The sequence below is a fragment of the Puma concolor genome, chromosome C1 (assembly GCF_028749965.1).
Source record: "Puma concolor isolate L17-30 chromosome C1, mPumCon1.1.hap2, whole genome shotgun sequence".
Taxonomy (NCBI): domain Eukaryota; kingdom Metazoa; phylum Chordata; class Mammalia; order Carnivora; family Felidae; genus Puma; species Puma concolor.
This window is the reverse complement of record NC_141674.1, coordinates 98,851,919-98,866,131: the sequence shown is the minus strand read 5'-3', so window position 1 is coordinate 98,866,131 and position 14,213 is coordinate 98,851,919. Positions and strand designations below refer to the sequence as shown.

General features: G+C 43.2%; 1 protein-coding gene across 1 annotated transcript in view; it reads left to right on the top strand.

The window, feature by feature from the left end:
• TSPAN2 (tetraspanin 2) overlaps window positions 1-14,213 on the top strand; it is a 59,102-nt gene that overhangs the window by 27,917 nt on the left and 16,972 nt on the right. The window contains exons 3-6 of the mRNA XM_086717910.1: window positions 674-771; window positions 2,059-2,133; window positions 3,390-3,488; window positions 4,745-4,816. Coding sequence (XP_086574036.1) covers window positions 674-771; window positions 2,059-2,133; window positions 3,390-3,488; window positions 4,745-4,816 — 344 coding nt within the window. The remainder of the gene's footprint in view (window positions 1-673; window positions 772-2,058; window positions 2,134-3,389; window positions 3,489-4,744; window positions 4,817-14,213) is intronic.

Sequence of the window (14,213 nt, the reverse complement as noted above, 5' to 3'; positions counted from 1 at the left end):
TACAGTTGGTGATTCTCAACCAAACTTGACTGCCTTATTCCTGTGTCTTCCTGCCCCTCTTGGTAACCAAAGACCCCCTGTTCTGCCCCACCCTGTCCCTGCTTCCCCATCTGTGCCTGGGCAGACCATCAGCCCTTTTCCCTTCCAGACACTTTGTCCTCGCAGCCTCTCCTGTGATGGAGACAGCTATTAATTCCAGAGTGCCGTGACGGCCCAAGGGTCTCCTGGAAAGGTGTGGGTTTGTGTCCCAGCTCCAGCACTGACTCCTGACCACCCCTGGACTCACTGTACTACTTTCCCGCAAATTATAGTGATACCCACTTTCCAGGGAAGGTAGAAATCTGAAAGGTAAAGTGCCCGGCATGTAGGAGGCACCTGGAGGGGATTAAGAGCATGGGCCGTGGAATTTGGACTAGTCACTGCCGCTCAAGTGACAGTGAGTAGGTCCCTTCACCTCTGTAGGTGTCAGCTTTCTCTGTCCACCGGGGATAATCGTACCCCCTACCTCCCAGGACCCTGGTGCGGGTTCTGTCAGGTGCACACTCAGCAAGCATTCAGCAAGTGCTCCCCATTATACTGTCAGCAGCCATGCTCTGCTCTGCAGGGACACCTGGCGCAGCAGGGGAGCAAGCGGGCTAGGTGCTCAGTGTCCCCTCTGACCTCTTCCCTGCAGGACTGTATGTACTGGTTGGAGCAGGGGCCCTGATGATGGCTGTGGGCTTCTTCGGATGCTGCGGAGCCATGCGGGAGTCGCAGTGTGTGCTCGGATCTGTAAGTGGGGCCTGTGGGAGGGGACTGGTCTGAAGGGCACTGGAGATTGGGCCTCCAGCGCCAGCTCCTCGGGCCCACTGAGACCTTGGCACTCGCTCCCTCCCCCTGAGTCTCCGTTTTCTCCATCTCTTGCTTAAGAATAATATTATCTTTGTCCCTGCCTCATATGGAAAATATGAAAAAAAAAATGAGGTCATTAGTGTGAAGATGTTTTGGAAGGAAAGGTGCCTAATAATTGTAGGGGGTAATTATGATTGTTCTTTCAAAAGTACTTCCCAGTGAGGCAGCTAAGATTCCTATAGCCAGGGAAGTGCTGTTATCTACAAGAAAAGAATTGCTGTTTGAGATCAATAAGTTAGCCAAACATCTCTCTTGTGGATTATTTTAACAAGCAGCCTCTGTCAAAAAAAAAAAAAAGAATGAATTTCAGTTACTGCTGTACACATCCAATGCCAGAGCGACCTAAGAGAAACGGGGAGAAGGAAGAGGGGTCAGAAGAGAGAAGGATTTCGTATTTCTCCATGAGGGGTCAGAAACAGCAATTTCAGAGGGCAGTCTCTCCTTACTCGTTGCAATCTTTGATTTTTAAACCGTGCCTGCTGCTTCTGATCTCTTGCTGTGTAAAATCTCTTAACTCATTTCCTCGGTCCTGCATTCTGCCTGTCTTTCCCCTGCTGCTGAGCATCTCTCTCATTTATCTCTTAACACAGAGCCGACCCAAGAGACCGGAACAGAAATCTGTCCGGGAGGCCATCCCTCACCACCACCCCCACTCCCCAGAGAAGCCCTCACAGGCCCCAGGCCCCACCAGTTGCTCCCTATCTCCTGGCCTTGTTTTAGATCTTCGTAGTATCTCTTTTGTTCAAGAATTCATTCGGCGCATAGGTGCCAGGCACTGTTCTGAATGGTGGGATTTCTTTATCAGTGTCTGAAATTATCCAACTCACCTTTTTTTAGTGCTTTACTCCTTTATCATATTTACCATTTTCCAAGATGAGGCCCATGATCACAGAGACGTTGGGATCTTACCTTATTCACCATTGAATACCCGGTGCCAAGGACAGTGCCTGGTGCAGAGTAGATGCTCAATAAACAATCACTGAATGAATCAATGAGCAAATGAATGCATAAACAAGCTCCAGGGGAGGGGGGGACAAATACTTCCTACTAGATCAATTCGAACGAATACTCTTGCCTCATGTTTTCCAAATGGAACTAGAATTAAAGAGGCCGAATACATTGAAAAGGTATTGAGTTAATGAAGTGAATGTTTTCTCTCCTCTATAGTTCTTCACCTGCCTACTGGTGATCTTTGCTGCTGAAGTAACCACTGGAGTATTTGCTTTTATAGGCAAGGGTGTAGTAAGTAGAAATTACATGCAATTTCTTTTTATGATGGTTAAAGGGTCTCTTTATGGCAAAGGATATGAGAATATTACACCCACAATGGTATTACAAAACTAAATAACCCCCACGTTTCAAATTGGCACAGAATGTCTTAACCTGGAAATATCGTGCAGACCTATGCGGGTGTATATACGTATGTGCACACATTTTTCTGAGGAGATAGTTCATAGCTTTCATTAGATTTATGAAAGGAGCTATGATTTTTTAAAGGATATTTATCTTAAGATTATCCTATTTGTAATGGGGAAAGGGGATAAATTGCATTCGTGAGAAAGAGGGATCAAGAGGAACATGCATTTTCATCCCTTGTTGGACTAATATTTGTCCATAGGGCTCGGCCTGGAAAGAGGCCACATCATCCTTGAAGACTAAAGCCTGACCTGCTGTGTGCTGGTGAAGCCAGTCTCTTTAGATTTGTGCTCAAACTATAGGTGTCCAAAATAGGTTATCAGAAGAACCCACAGAGGAAATGTCCTTTTAGAAGGTTAAAACACACTGTGGGAAAGAGGGGAGTGAAAAGGAGGAAGAATGGAGTCTTAAACGTACTGTATTTCATGTAAATTCGTGTGCTATCAATATTGTGTTTATGAACTTACTTTAGATGTAAAAAAAAATGGTGAACATGTAGAATAAGTAAATATCACCTCCTTTGGAATGTTTCTGAAGTAGCTGGCTATATTTGCAGGTTGGAGGAATTGGATCTAATGACTTTTTGAGATCTTTATGAATGTCAGATCACATGCCTTTATATCAGAAAAAGCATTCTCTACATTTTCTACGATATTTATATGCTGAAACAGCGTTCCTCAGTCATGAGCATCTTTCAAACCATGTAATGAATAGACTTGAATACTTTTAACCAGTGGGGTACCAAGAATGCCTAAGTCCCCACTCCCTGTATGTCAGAATCTCCTGGGGAGGCCCCAGAGTCTGGGGCTCGGTGGATGCTGATGTCCATTCAGGTTTGAGAACCTCCACTTAAAGAAATCTTTCTAGTCTATGAAAGTTATTCTTGGTTAGTCTGTCCTCCCATCTCCAGAAGTATCTACGAAACTCCAGAATCTATAATCTATTCCATAAATGCAGAATTGACTTAAAGTACAGATAAACACAGGGACAGGCTGTATTTTCCAAGGGTAAGGAAGAAGGGGTTTTCCTTGATGAAAGGAGAATGTTTGGAACTTCCCACAGTTTTCCTGGTATTTTTTCAGGCTATACGGCATGTTCAGACCATGTATGAAGAGGCTTATAATGATTACCTGAAAGACAGGGGAAAGGGAAATGGGACCCTCATTACCTTCCACTCAACAGTAAGTAACTTTGCTTCTTCTTTAACATCATATCTTCTGAAGACCATGCGTTAGTCAGGACCTCTGTCTTCACTTGGCTTAAAGATCAGAATAACTTTGGTGAAGCCATGCCGCAGCTGTATTTCAGCCCTCACAGGAGCCGCCATTGGCATTACGCGTAGAACCTAGAAGAGGAAGGGGCCTACCTGGCACCCAGCGTTCACCAGAGGAAGTCAGGGCATGTGCCCTGGAGAGACAAAAGAGCACAAAGAAGAGTGCCCAGAAAGCAGCCCAAATCAGTTCCAAGCTGTCTCGGAAGGTGGCATGGTGGTGTAATAGAAGCGACCATGACCTTCAAGTCAGGAAAGCTCTTTCTAGCTGCAGCTCTGCCACCGAGCCTCTTTGCGACTTGAGCCACTTCCTTGCCTCCCTGATAATCACTCAGCTCCCCCATTTGTAACACAAAAGGGCACGGAGACAGCTATGCTCCCTTTATCCTAGAACGTTCTGTGGGACTGTGCCGTCAGTGCAGTGCTGAGGGCTGCACACAGCTAACCAACAAGGGCTTATGGATGATGGGCCAGGTCAGAGTCATCCTGATTTATTAACCACTGCCGTATGGAGAAGTATCTCTGAACCCCTGGGCCAATTGCTTCCGGGTAGCCCCATTCCTGTTTGTCACAGGAAATGGTTGGAAGGTGCCAACCATTTATCCTGTTCAGCCTCAGCTGCCCCAGGGACATCAAGCAACACACAGTCTCCTTTGTCTTTGAAGAGCCAGCCCTAAGGCAGGACACCTATTTGTTGGCCTGACTTCATGCCCTGGCCTTTCAGCCCCTGGGGTTTATTTACTGTGGCCACTTCTCCTCTCTGTCCCAGACTGTCCCCAGTTAATGAGCCCTTCCTGAAGCTCATAAAACTTGAGCTACTCAGCGGGGTAAGTTACTCCCAGGCTGAAATAAAGAATCTAAGGACCCAATTCCTGTCTAAAAAACAGCAATTTACACAAGACACTGTCATTGGCTTCTTGCTTTGTTTGGATTGCCTTGAGTCACTTCCCAGTAAAACTCAGACAACTTTACCGAAGTTCTCTTCTTGTTTTGCTAGCATGGTTATGTGACTCTTCACTATCTTCCTAGAAATGGCAGTTTGGGTTGCAGAGGTTGGCCCCATAGCTGCTTTGCTGCCTCAGTGCCCCAGTCCTCCGCCGTGATGCCCAGACTTATAGCTCCCACTCCTCCTTCCTGTGCCCTAAAAGCTGTTCTCTGACTCTCTAGTTTCAGTGCTGTGGAAAAGAAAGCTCTGAACAGGTCCAACCCACATGCCCAAAGGAACTTCTAGGGCACAAGGTAAGCTTCTCTACTAGGGTTCCCATCCTATCTATACTGTAAGATGGCTCTTGCCCTTGGGTATGATTCTAGAAGGCCATCTCCCAGTGGCTTCTGAGCCTCAGCTTTATTCTATGTAAAATACATGAAGCAATGCTGAGTCCTGGTCTCCCGGTCCCCTGGGAAATGATGGTAAGCTGACCTGCCCATAATGGTGCAAATGCCATGGCATTAATTAAACTCACCAGGGCCAGAGGTGTGCACCCTGAGAACGTTGCCCCACCCACCTCTCCCTGGAAGTCACTGATGAATGCTTCATTTAGCAAGTGAAGGTGCCAAGTTCTGAAAACCTGTGCCGGGTTTTATGCCAGGTTCTGAAAACTCTGAGATGAAACATGGCTCCTGCCTCAGTGGCCTTGTAGACTAGTCAAGGGAGATGGTGTATGCCCGAAGCCTGTAAAGAATACAATGTAGACACAGAAAGCTTCACAGAAGTTGAGATCCTTGAGCTGCATTTTGACAAAGGAAGGTCATTCTGGGCCCATGAAGCAGCAGGAACAGAGGCATGGCAGTAGGGAAGTCCAGGACTGCAGGACAGTAGGGAGTCCAGAGGGGATGGTGAGGGACATTCTTGGGCAAGGCAGACAAAGGCGTGATTTTACACCTGGAAGTTTGGGAAAGGTGTTGCTTTTAGCAGAGGATTATCATGGTCCGTTTTGCATTGTAGAAACAGTACTCAGGCTGCTGGGTGTGACAGGTAGAATAGAAGGTTGGGGAGTGTTGGAGGGAGGCCACGTAGGTGCCACTTGTGGTCACCTTGGTAAGAGAGGATGAGGAGCTAATGCAAGTCATGAGCAGTAGGGATGGAGAGGAGGCAGCCGATTCAGAGATGTTCGGAGGGTAGAATCAACAGGCCTGGCCAATCTCTTGTGTGTGAGTGGGGAGTGGGAGGAGGAAGCTAAGACCTCAGACTTCTGCTTGAGCAGAATGGGTGGATGGAGACTCTGCTCCCCGTGAGAGGTGCATGGAGGGAAAAGAGCACATTCCGGGGAAGTTTTGGCCAAGTTTGCACTTCAGGTGCCTGTGGGACTTACATGTAATCTGAGCTGAAGACGGGTGTAGGAATCCCAGCATAGTGGTGGTAGCTGAAGCCGTAGGAGTGGCCTCACCCAGGGAGAGTGTGTGGAATAAGGCAGAGGTGGGCTGAAAACCCTGTCATTTAAGGGTAAGCAAAGGACAAGAAGCCAGAAGAAGACTGTGAAGGAGGAGTCGAGCTGGAGAGAGTCCAAAGACAGTGGCGCCTGGGAAGCGAGGGAGGAGATGGTTGGTCCATAAAGTTCAATGCTGGGAAGAAGACAAGGCAATGAAGGCTGGAAATAATGTGTTGGATTTGGTCTGAATCATTAATGATGTTTGCTCTGCAGTTTCAGCGAAGGGGGTGGGGGAAGCACAGATGCGATGTGGGACATTAGGGGAGAAATATGAGAATATGGGGACAATGACATGGATGCTTCTAAGCATGCAGCTGTGAGGAGACTGATGAGATCTTAGCTCCAGCCTGTGTCCTGAGTCCTCCATTGGACACTTAGTGACTCCCTTTGAGTTGGAGGACATGAACAAGGCACAGCCACTGCCCTCAAAGTGCTCAGCGGCTGCCGGAGAGACCCGCAGGGGAGCCGGCACCACCACTCGGTAGTACAAGAGTGAGGCTGCGTGAGAGAGGCATGCGATTGAAGGGTTGCGGGAGACCCTCCTGACGTGTGATTCTTTTTTGTTGGTGTTCAGGTATCATTAACGTAACAGTCTTCACTTAGTTTCAAGTGTACAATATAATGATTCAACAATTCTGTGCATTACTCGGTGCTCGTCACAGGTGTACCTCTTGGGGCACCTGGGTGGTTTAGTCGGTTAAGCGTCCAACTTAAGCTCAGGTCATGATTTTGCGGTTCGTGGGTTCGAGCCCCGTGTCGGGCTCTGTGCTGACAACTTAGAGCCTAGAACCTGCTTCGGATTCTGTGTCTCCCTCTTTCTCTCTGTCCTTTCCCTGCCCATGCTCGCTCTTTTCTCCCACTCTTTCTCCCTCTCTTAAAAATAAATTTAAAACATTTAAAAAAAATTCTAGGGGCACCTGGGTGGTTCAGTCAGTTAAGCATCCGACTCTTGTTTTCAGCTCAGGTCATGATCTCACGGTTTCGTGAGTTAGAGCCCCACCTCTGGCTCTGCACTGACAGTGTGGAGCCTGCTGGGGATTCTGTCTCTCCCTCTCTATCTGCCCCTCCCCTAGGTGTGCTGTCTCTCTCTTAAAATAAATAAATAAACTGGGGCGCCTGGGTGGCGCAGTCAGTTGAGCGTCCGACTTCAGCCAGGTCACGATCTCGCAGTCCGTGAGTTCGAGCCCCGCGTCGGGCTCTGGGCTGATGGCTCAGAGCCTGGAGCCTGTTTCGGATTCTGTGTCTCCCTCTCTCTCTGCCCCTCCCCCGTTCATGCTCTGTCTCTCTCTGTCCCAAAAATAAATAAACGTTGAAAAAAAAAAAATTAAAAAAATAAATAAATAAATAAATAAATATATAAACTTAAAAGTTAGTTTTTAAAAATTTCAACAAGTGTACATCTTAATCCCTGTTATCTATTTCACCCATCTCCCTACCCACCTCCCCTCTGGCAACCACCAGTTTGTTCTCTGTATTTAAGAGTCTGGTTTTTGTCTTTTTGTTGTTGTTGTTGCTTGCTCATCTGCTTTGTTTCTTAAATTCCATACATGAGTGAAAGCGTATGGTATTTGTCTTTCTCTGACTGTGTTTCTCTTTTTCACTTAGGATTATACCCTCTAGGTCCATCCATGTTGTTGCAGATGGCAAGATTTCATTCTTTTTTATGGCCAAGTAATATTCCATTGTGTATCTATACCACATCTTCTGTATCCATTCATCTGTCAGTGGACACTTGGGCTCCTTCTATATCTTGGCTATTGTAGGTAATACTGCAATAAACATAGAGGTGCATATATCTTCTTGAATTAGTTTTCCTTGGGTAAATATCCAATAGTGGAATTACTGGATTATAGGGTAATACTTCATATTGTTTCCACAGTGGCTGCACCAACTTACATTCCCACCAACAGTGCGTGAGCGTTCTCTTTCTCCACGTCCTCATCAGCATTTGTTTCTCGTGTTTTTGATTTTAGCCATTCTGACAGATGTAAGATGATATTTCATTGTGGTTTTGATTTGCATCTCCCTGATGATGAGTGATGTTCAGTTCTTGCATGTCTTCTTTGGAGAAATGTCTATTCAAGTCCTCTGCCCATTTTTTAATTGGATTATTTGGGGTTTTTTGGTGTTGAGTTCTCCAAGTTCTTTATATAGTTGAGGTATTAACCCTTTATCAACTATGTCATTTATAAATATCTCCTCCCATTTGGTAAGTTGCCTTTTCGTTCTGTGATTGTTTTCTTTGCTGTGCAGAAGCTTTTTATTTTGATGTAGTCTCCATACTTTAATTTTGCTTTTATTTCCCTTGCCAGAGGAGAAATATCTGGAAAAATGTTTCTATAGTCAATGTCAAACAGATTCCTGCCGTGTTTTCTTCTTGGAATTTTATTTTTCAGGTCTCACTAAGTCTTTAATCCATTTTGAGTTTATTTTTGTGTGCGGTGTAAGAAAGTGGCCCCATTCCATTCTTTTGAAAATGTAGCTGTCCAGTTTTCCCAGCACTGTTTGTTGAAGAGATGTCTTTTTTCCATTTTGTATCCTTGCCTCCTTTGTCATAGATTAGTTGACCATAAAAGCGTGGGTTTATTTTTGGATTCTATTCCGTTCCATTGATCTGTGTGTCTGTTATTGTGCCAGTACCATACTGTTTTGATTCCTACAGCTTTGGAGCATATCTTAAAATCTGGGATTCTTTCTTCAAATCGCTTAGGCTACTTAGGGTCTTTTGTGGTTACAAATTCCAGGATTATTTGTTCTAGTTCTGTGACAAATACTGTTGGTATTTTGATAGGGATTGTATTAAATCTGTAGATTGCTTTGGAGAGTATAGACATTTTAGCAATATTTGTTCTTCCAATCCATGAGTATGGAGTATCTTTTCATTTGTTTGTCATCTTGTATTTATTTCATTGGTGTTATATAGTTTTTGGAATATAGATTTTTCACCTCCTTGGTTAAGTTTATTCCCAAGTATTTTATTATGGGTGCAATTGTAAATGGGATTCTTTTAATTTATCCTTCTGTTACTTCATTATTAGTGTGTATAAATGCAACAGATTTCTATATATTGACTTTGTATCCTGCAACCTTACTGAATTCATTTATCCGTTCTGGTAGTTTTCCAGTGGAGCCTTCAGGGTTTTCTGTGTATGGTATTGCGTCATCTGTAAATAGTGAAAGTTTTACTTCTTCCTGACAAATTCAGATGCCTTTATATATTTTTGTCTTCTAATTGCTGTGGCTAAGACTTCCAGTACTATGTTGAATAAAAGTGGTGAGAGTAGGTAAAAAAGAAAACAATGGTAGGAGTGGATATCCTTATCTCGTTCCTGATCTCAGAGGAAAAGCTCTCAGTTTCACCATTGAGCATGATGTTAGCTGTGGAGTTTTCACATATGGACTTTATTATGTTGAGGTATGTTCCCTTTAAACCTACTTTGTTGAGGGTATTTATCATGAATGGATGTTGTACCTTGTCAAATGCTTTTTCTGCATCTATTGAGGTGATCATATGGTTTTTATCCTTTCTCTTACTGATGTGATGTATCACATTGATTGATTTGCAAATATTGAACCACTCTTGCATGACAAGAATAAATCAATCCCACTTGATCGTAGTGAATGATTTTTTTAATGTATTGTTGGATTTTGTTGCTAGTATTTTGTTGAGGATTTTTGCATCTTTGTTCAACAGAAACATTGACCTGTAGTTCTTTTATTTTGTAGTGTCTTTGTCTGGATTTGGTATCAGGGTAATGCTAGCCTTATAGAATGAATCTGGAAGCTTTCCTTCCTCTCCTATTTTTTGGAATAGCTTAGGAAGAATAAATGTTAACTCGTCTTTAAACAATTGATAGAATTCACCTGTGAAGCCATCTGGTCCCATATGTTTGTTTATTGGGAATTTTTTATTACTGATTCAATTTCATTTTTAGTATTTAGTCTGTTCAAATTTTTTATTTCTTCTTGATTCAATTGTGGGAGTTTATATGTTTCTAGGAACTTATCCATTTCTTCTAGGTTGTCCAATTTGTTGGCATGTAATTTTTCATAATATTCTCTTATAATTGTGTTTCTGTTGTGTCAGTTTTTTCTCCTCCTTTGTTTCTGATTTTATTTGAGTTCTCACTCTTCCTTTTTTGATGAGTCTGGCTAAAGTTTTACTGATTTTTTTAGTCTCTATTTCATGTATTTCTCCTCTAATGTTTATTATTTCCTTCCTCTACTGGCTTTGCTTGGTTTTTTTCTTTTCTAGCTCCTCTCAGTGTAAGTTTAGGTTGCTTGAGATTTTTCTTGCTTGTTGAGGTAGTCCTGTATTGCTATAATCTTCACTCTTAGAATAGCTTTTGCTGCATCCTAAAGATTTTGAAACCTAGTTTCATAGTGTTCTGGTCAGAAAATATGCATGATATGATTTCAGTCTTTTTGAATTTATTGAGATGTGTTTTGTGGCCTAACATGTGATCTATTCTAGAGAATGTTCCATGTGCACTTGAAAAGAACGTGTATTCCACTCTTATTGGATTGAATGTTCTGAATATATCAGTTAAGTCCATTTGGTCCAATGTATCATTCAAAGCCACTATTTCCTTGTTGATTTTCTGCCTGGATGATCTATCCATTGATGTAAGTAGGGTGTTAAAGTCCCCTACTATTATTGTATGACTATCAATTTCTTCTTTTATGTGTGCTAATATTTACTTTATGCATTTAGGTGCTTTCTTGTTGGGTGCATAAATATTTACAATTGTTATATCTTCTTAAAATGGATTGTTCCCTTTATCATTATGCTGTGATCTTCTCTGTCTCTTATTATAGTCTGTCTTTTAAAGTCTATTTGTTCAATATAAGTATTGTTACCTCTGCTTTCTTTTTGCTTCCATTTGCATGGTAAAGGTTTTTCCACCCCTTCACTTTGAATCTGCCTGTGTCTTTAAGTCTGAAGTGAGTCTGTTTTAGGCAGCATGTAGATGGGTCTTGTTTTTTATCCATTCAGTCACCCTATGTCTTTTGATTGGAGCATTTAGTTCATTTACATTCAAAGTAGTTATTGATAGGTATGTATTTATTGCCATTTTGTTACTTGTTTTACATTGCTTTGGTAGTTTTTCTTTGTTCCTTTCTTCTCTTGCTCTTTTCCCTTGTGGTTTGATGGCTTTCTTTAGTGATATGCTTGGATTCTTTTCTCTTTATTTTTTTGTGTATTACTGCAGGTTTCTTATTTGTGGTTACTATTAGATTACTATTGTGGTTACTATTAGGCTCATATACAACATCTTATACATATGGCAGTCTATATTAAGCTGATGGTTGCTTAAATTTGAAACCATTCTAAAAGCCCTAAATTTTTACTGCCCCCCCCCCCATTTCATGTAATGATGTCATACTTCATATTCTTTTACTTTTTAATTCTTTGACTGGCTTTTATAGATGTAATTGATTTTACTGCTTTTGTGCTTTAATCTCTGTATTGCTTTTATAAGTGATTAATCTACAACCTTTATTGTATTTGTATTTACCTGTGAAATCTTTTCCTTTCATAATTTTTTTACTCCTGATTATGGCCTTTTCTTTCCATGTAAAGAAGTCCCTTTAATGTTTCTTGTAAGGCTGGTTTAGTGGTAATGAACTCCCTTAACTTTTTTTATCTGGGAAACCCTTTCTCTCTCCTTCCATTCTGATGCTAGCCTTGCTGGATAGAATATTCTTAGTTGCAGGTTTTTTCCTTTCAGCACTTTGACTATATCATAGGGGCCTTCTGGCCCTCAAAGTTTTTGCTGAAAAATCCACAGGTTTACCTTGTCTGTAACTATTTACTTTTCTCTTGCTACTTTTAAAATTCTCTCTTTATCACTATTTTTTTTTCTTTTGCCTGGTGTGTCCTGGGATGTATCCTTGTGGGTTCATCTCATTAGGGGCTCTCTCTGCTACTTGGGCTTGTTTCTTTCCCCAGGTGATTAGGGAGGTTTTCAGCTATGATTTCTTCAAATAAATTTTCTACCCCCTTTTTATTTTTTTCTCTGGTATTCTTATAATGTGAATGTTACTGCATTTGAATATGTCATTGAGTTCTCTTAACCTATTCTCATTTTTTATTGTTCTTTTTTCTTTTTGCTGTTCAGTGTGGTTGCTTTCCATTACCCTGTGTTCCAGCTCCCTGATCCATTTTTCTGTTTCTCTAATCTACTATTGATTCCCTCTAGTGTATTTTTAATTTCAGTTATTGAATTCTTCATCTTTGATTGGTCCTTTTTTATATTTTCTCTTTGTTGAAGGTCTCAGTGAGATCCTCCACTCTTTTCTCAAGTCCAGTGAATATCTTTAGGACCATTGCTTTGAATTCTTCATCAGGAATATTGCTTACCTCTGTTTTATTTAGTTGTTTTAGTGTGTTTTTATCCTATTCTTTCATTTAGGACATATTCCTCTGTTTCCTCATGTTGTCTAATTCTCTGTATTTCTGTGTATTCGTAATGTGAATTATGTCTCCTGCTCTTGAAAGTAGTTACCTATGAGGAAGAGGTCTTACGGTGCCCTGCAGTGCAATGTCCCCTGTTCCCCAGGACCAGGAGTTTCAGGGGTGTCTTCTATGTGAGTTGCACAGGCCCTACTGTTGTGGCTGAGCCTTGTTTACCTTCAGTCCAGGTGACTGCAGTGGTCCACTTTGCCTGTTGTGGGCAGGGTTTGGTCCCTGTGCCAGTCTGGGGCCACAGTGGGCTTGTCGTTAGGCAGTATCAGCAGTCAGACCAGATGTCTGCCCTCATCCCATCTGCTGGGGCTGGAGTCATACCAAAATGCAAGGCACTGTCTCTTCCCTGTCCCCTGAGAGGCTTTCATTGGTGGCTTGGGCCTCCAGTCCATCTGCTGAGGCTGCAGTGACCCCAGACTGCAGGACTCTCTTCCTGTGCTGTCTTTGAGAGGTTTCTGTCGGTGGGCAGAGCCAGTAGTGAGATCAGATGTCTGCCCCCAGTCTATCTGCTGGAGCTATAGATGCACCGATTGTCAGGGCACTCCCTCTGCACTGCCACTTACAAAGTTCAGCTACTAGAGCTGCAGCGAAACTGGTGTGTATGGTTATCTTCCCTTCTTCCCAGGGCAGATGTCACTTTGGAGTGGCAGGGTCCCTGCCTGGGCTGATTGCAGGGTGAGATGTGGCCGGAGCCATTCTGGAAGGACTCCTGCCAAGTGGGGCTGGTTGGATGGAGTGGACCCAGATCCATAGGAGAACACAGGGGCAGGCAATGTGGTGTTAGCAAGCTAGGTGGCAGGTGTTCTCACTGGTTCCCGCAGGTCTCTAGCTGTCTAGGCTGGAGAGCAGGGAGAGAGAAATGGTGCCCACAAGCTCTTTTGTTCTTAGAAAAGTCTCCTAAAGACCCCTGCCCCTCCAGCACATGTTCTGCGGTTAATAAATAAATCTTCCCATATACCCCAGCCACTTTTCAAACTGCTGCTTCTGTGTTATATCTCTGCAGGCCTGTTTGTTATGCTGGCTCTTTAAGGATAGCAGCTGAGTTTCCTACCACCCTCTGGCTCTCCCAGAGCGGAGCATGCTGATTTTTAAATTTCCTGGTGTTAAGCCCCACAAATTGTAAAACCTCTCAAAATTAAGCCCCTCTGGTTTTCCAAACAAAATGTTATGGGGACTTATCTTCCCAGTGCCAGTCCCCTGTGAGTGGGATGACCGGTGTGGGGTCTGTCTCTCTCCCCTCCCCATGCTTGTGGTGCCCCTCCTGTTCGTGGTTAGTCTCACCAAGAGTTTGGTTCACCAACTGCCTCTCTGCCTTCCCTGCCCTTTTCCATGTGGCCTCCTTTCTATGATTAAGTGTGGAAAATCTATCCTGCTAGTCTTAGGGGTTTCTGGGTTGGCTGCACTGATGTCACGGTTCCCTAGGTGTGCCCATGGGAGGAGGTGACTTGAAGATCATCTACTCTGCCATCTTTCCAGAAATCCTCTCCCCTGATATAATTCTTAGGATGCATTTTAAAGGATAAACCAGAGCCTAGCAAACAGACAAAAGAGAAGGGTATTCCAGGTAGAAGGGATACGGGGTAAAGACAATGAAAACAAGGGAATATGATTGTATCCAGAGAAGTGCCAGTAATGGGTTTTGGCTCACGTACCTGTGGGGATGAGTCCTTCAAGGAGGAGGGACCTGTTCTTGAAGGGCCTTGAATACTTTCATGAAGCCAAAAGTCTACATCTCCTG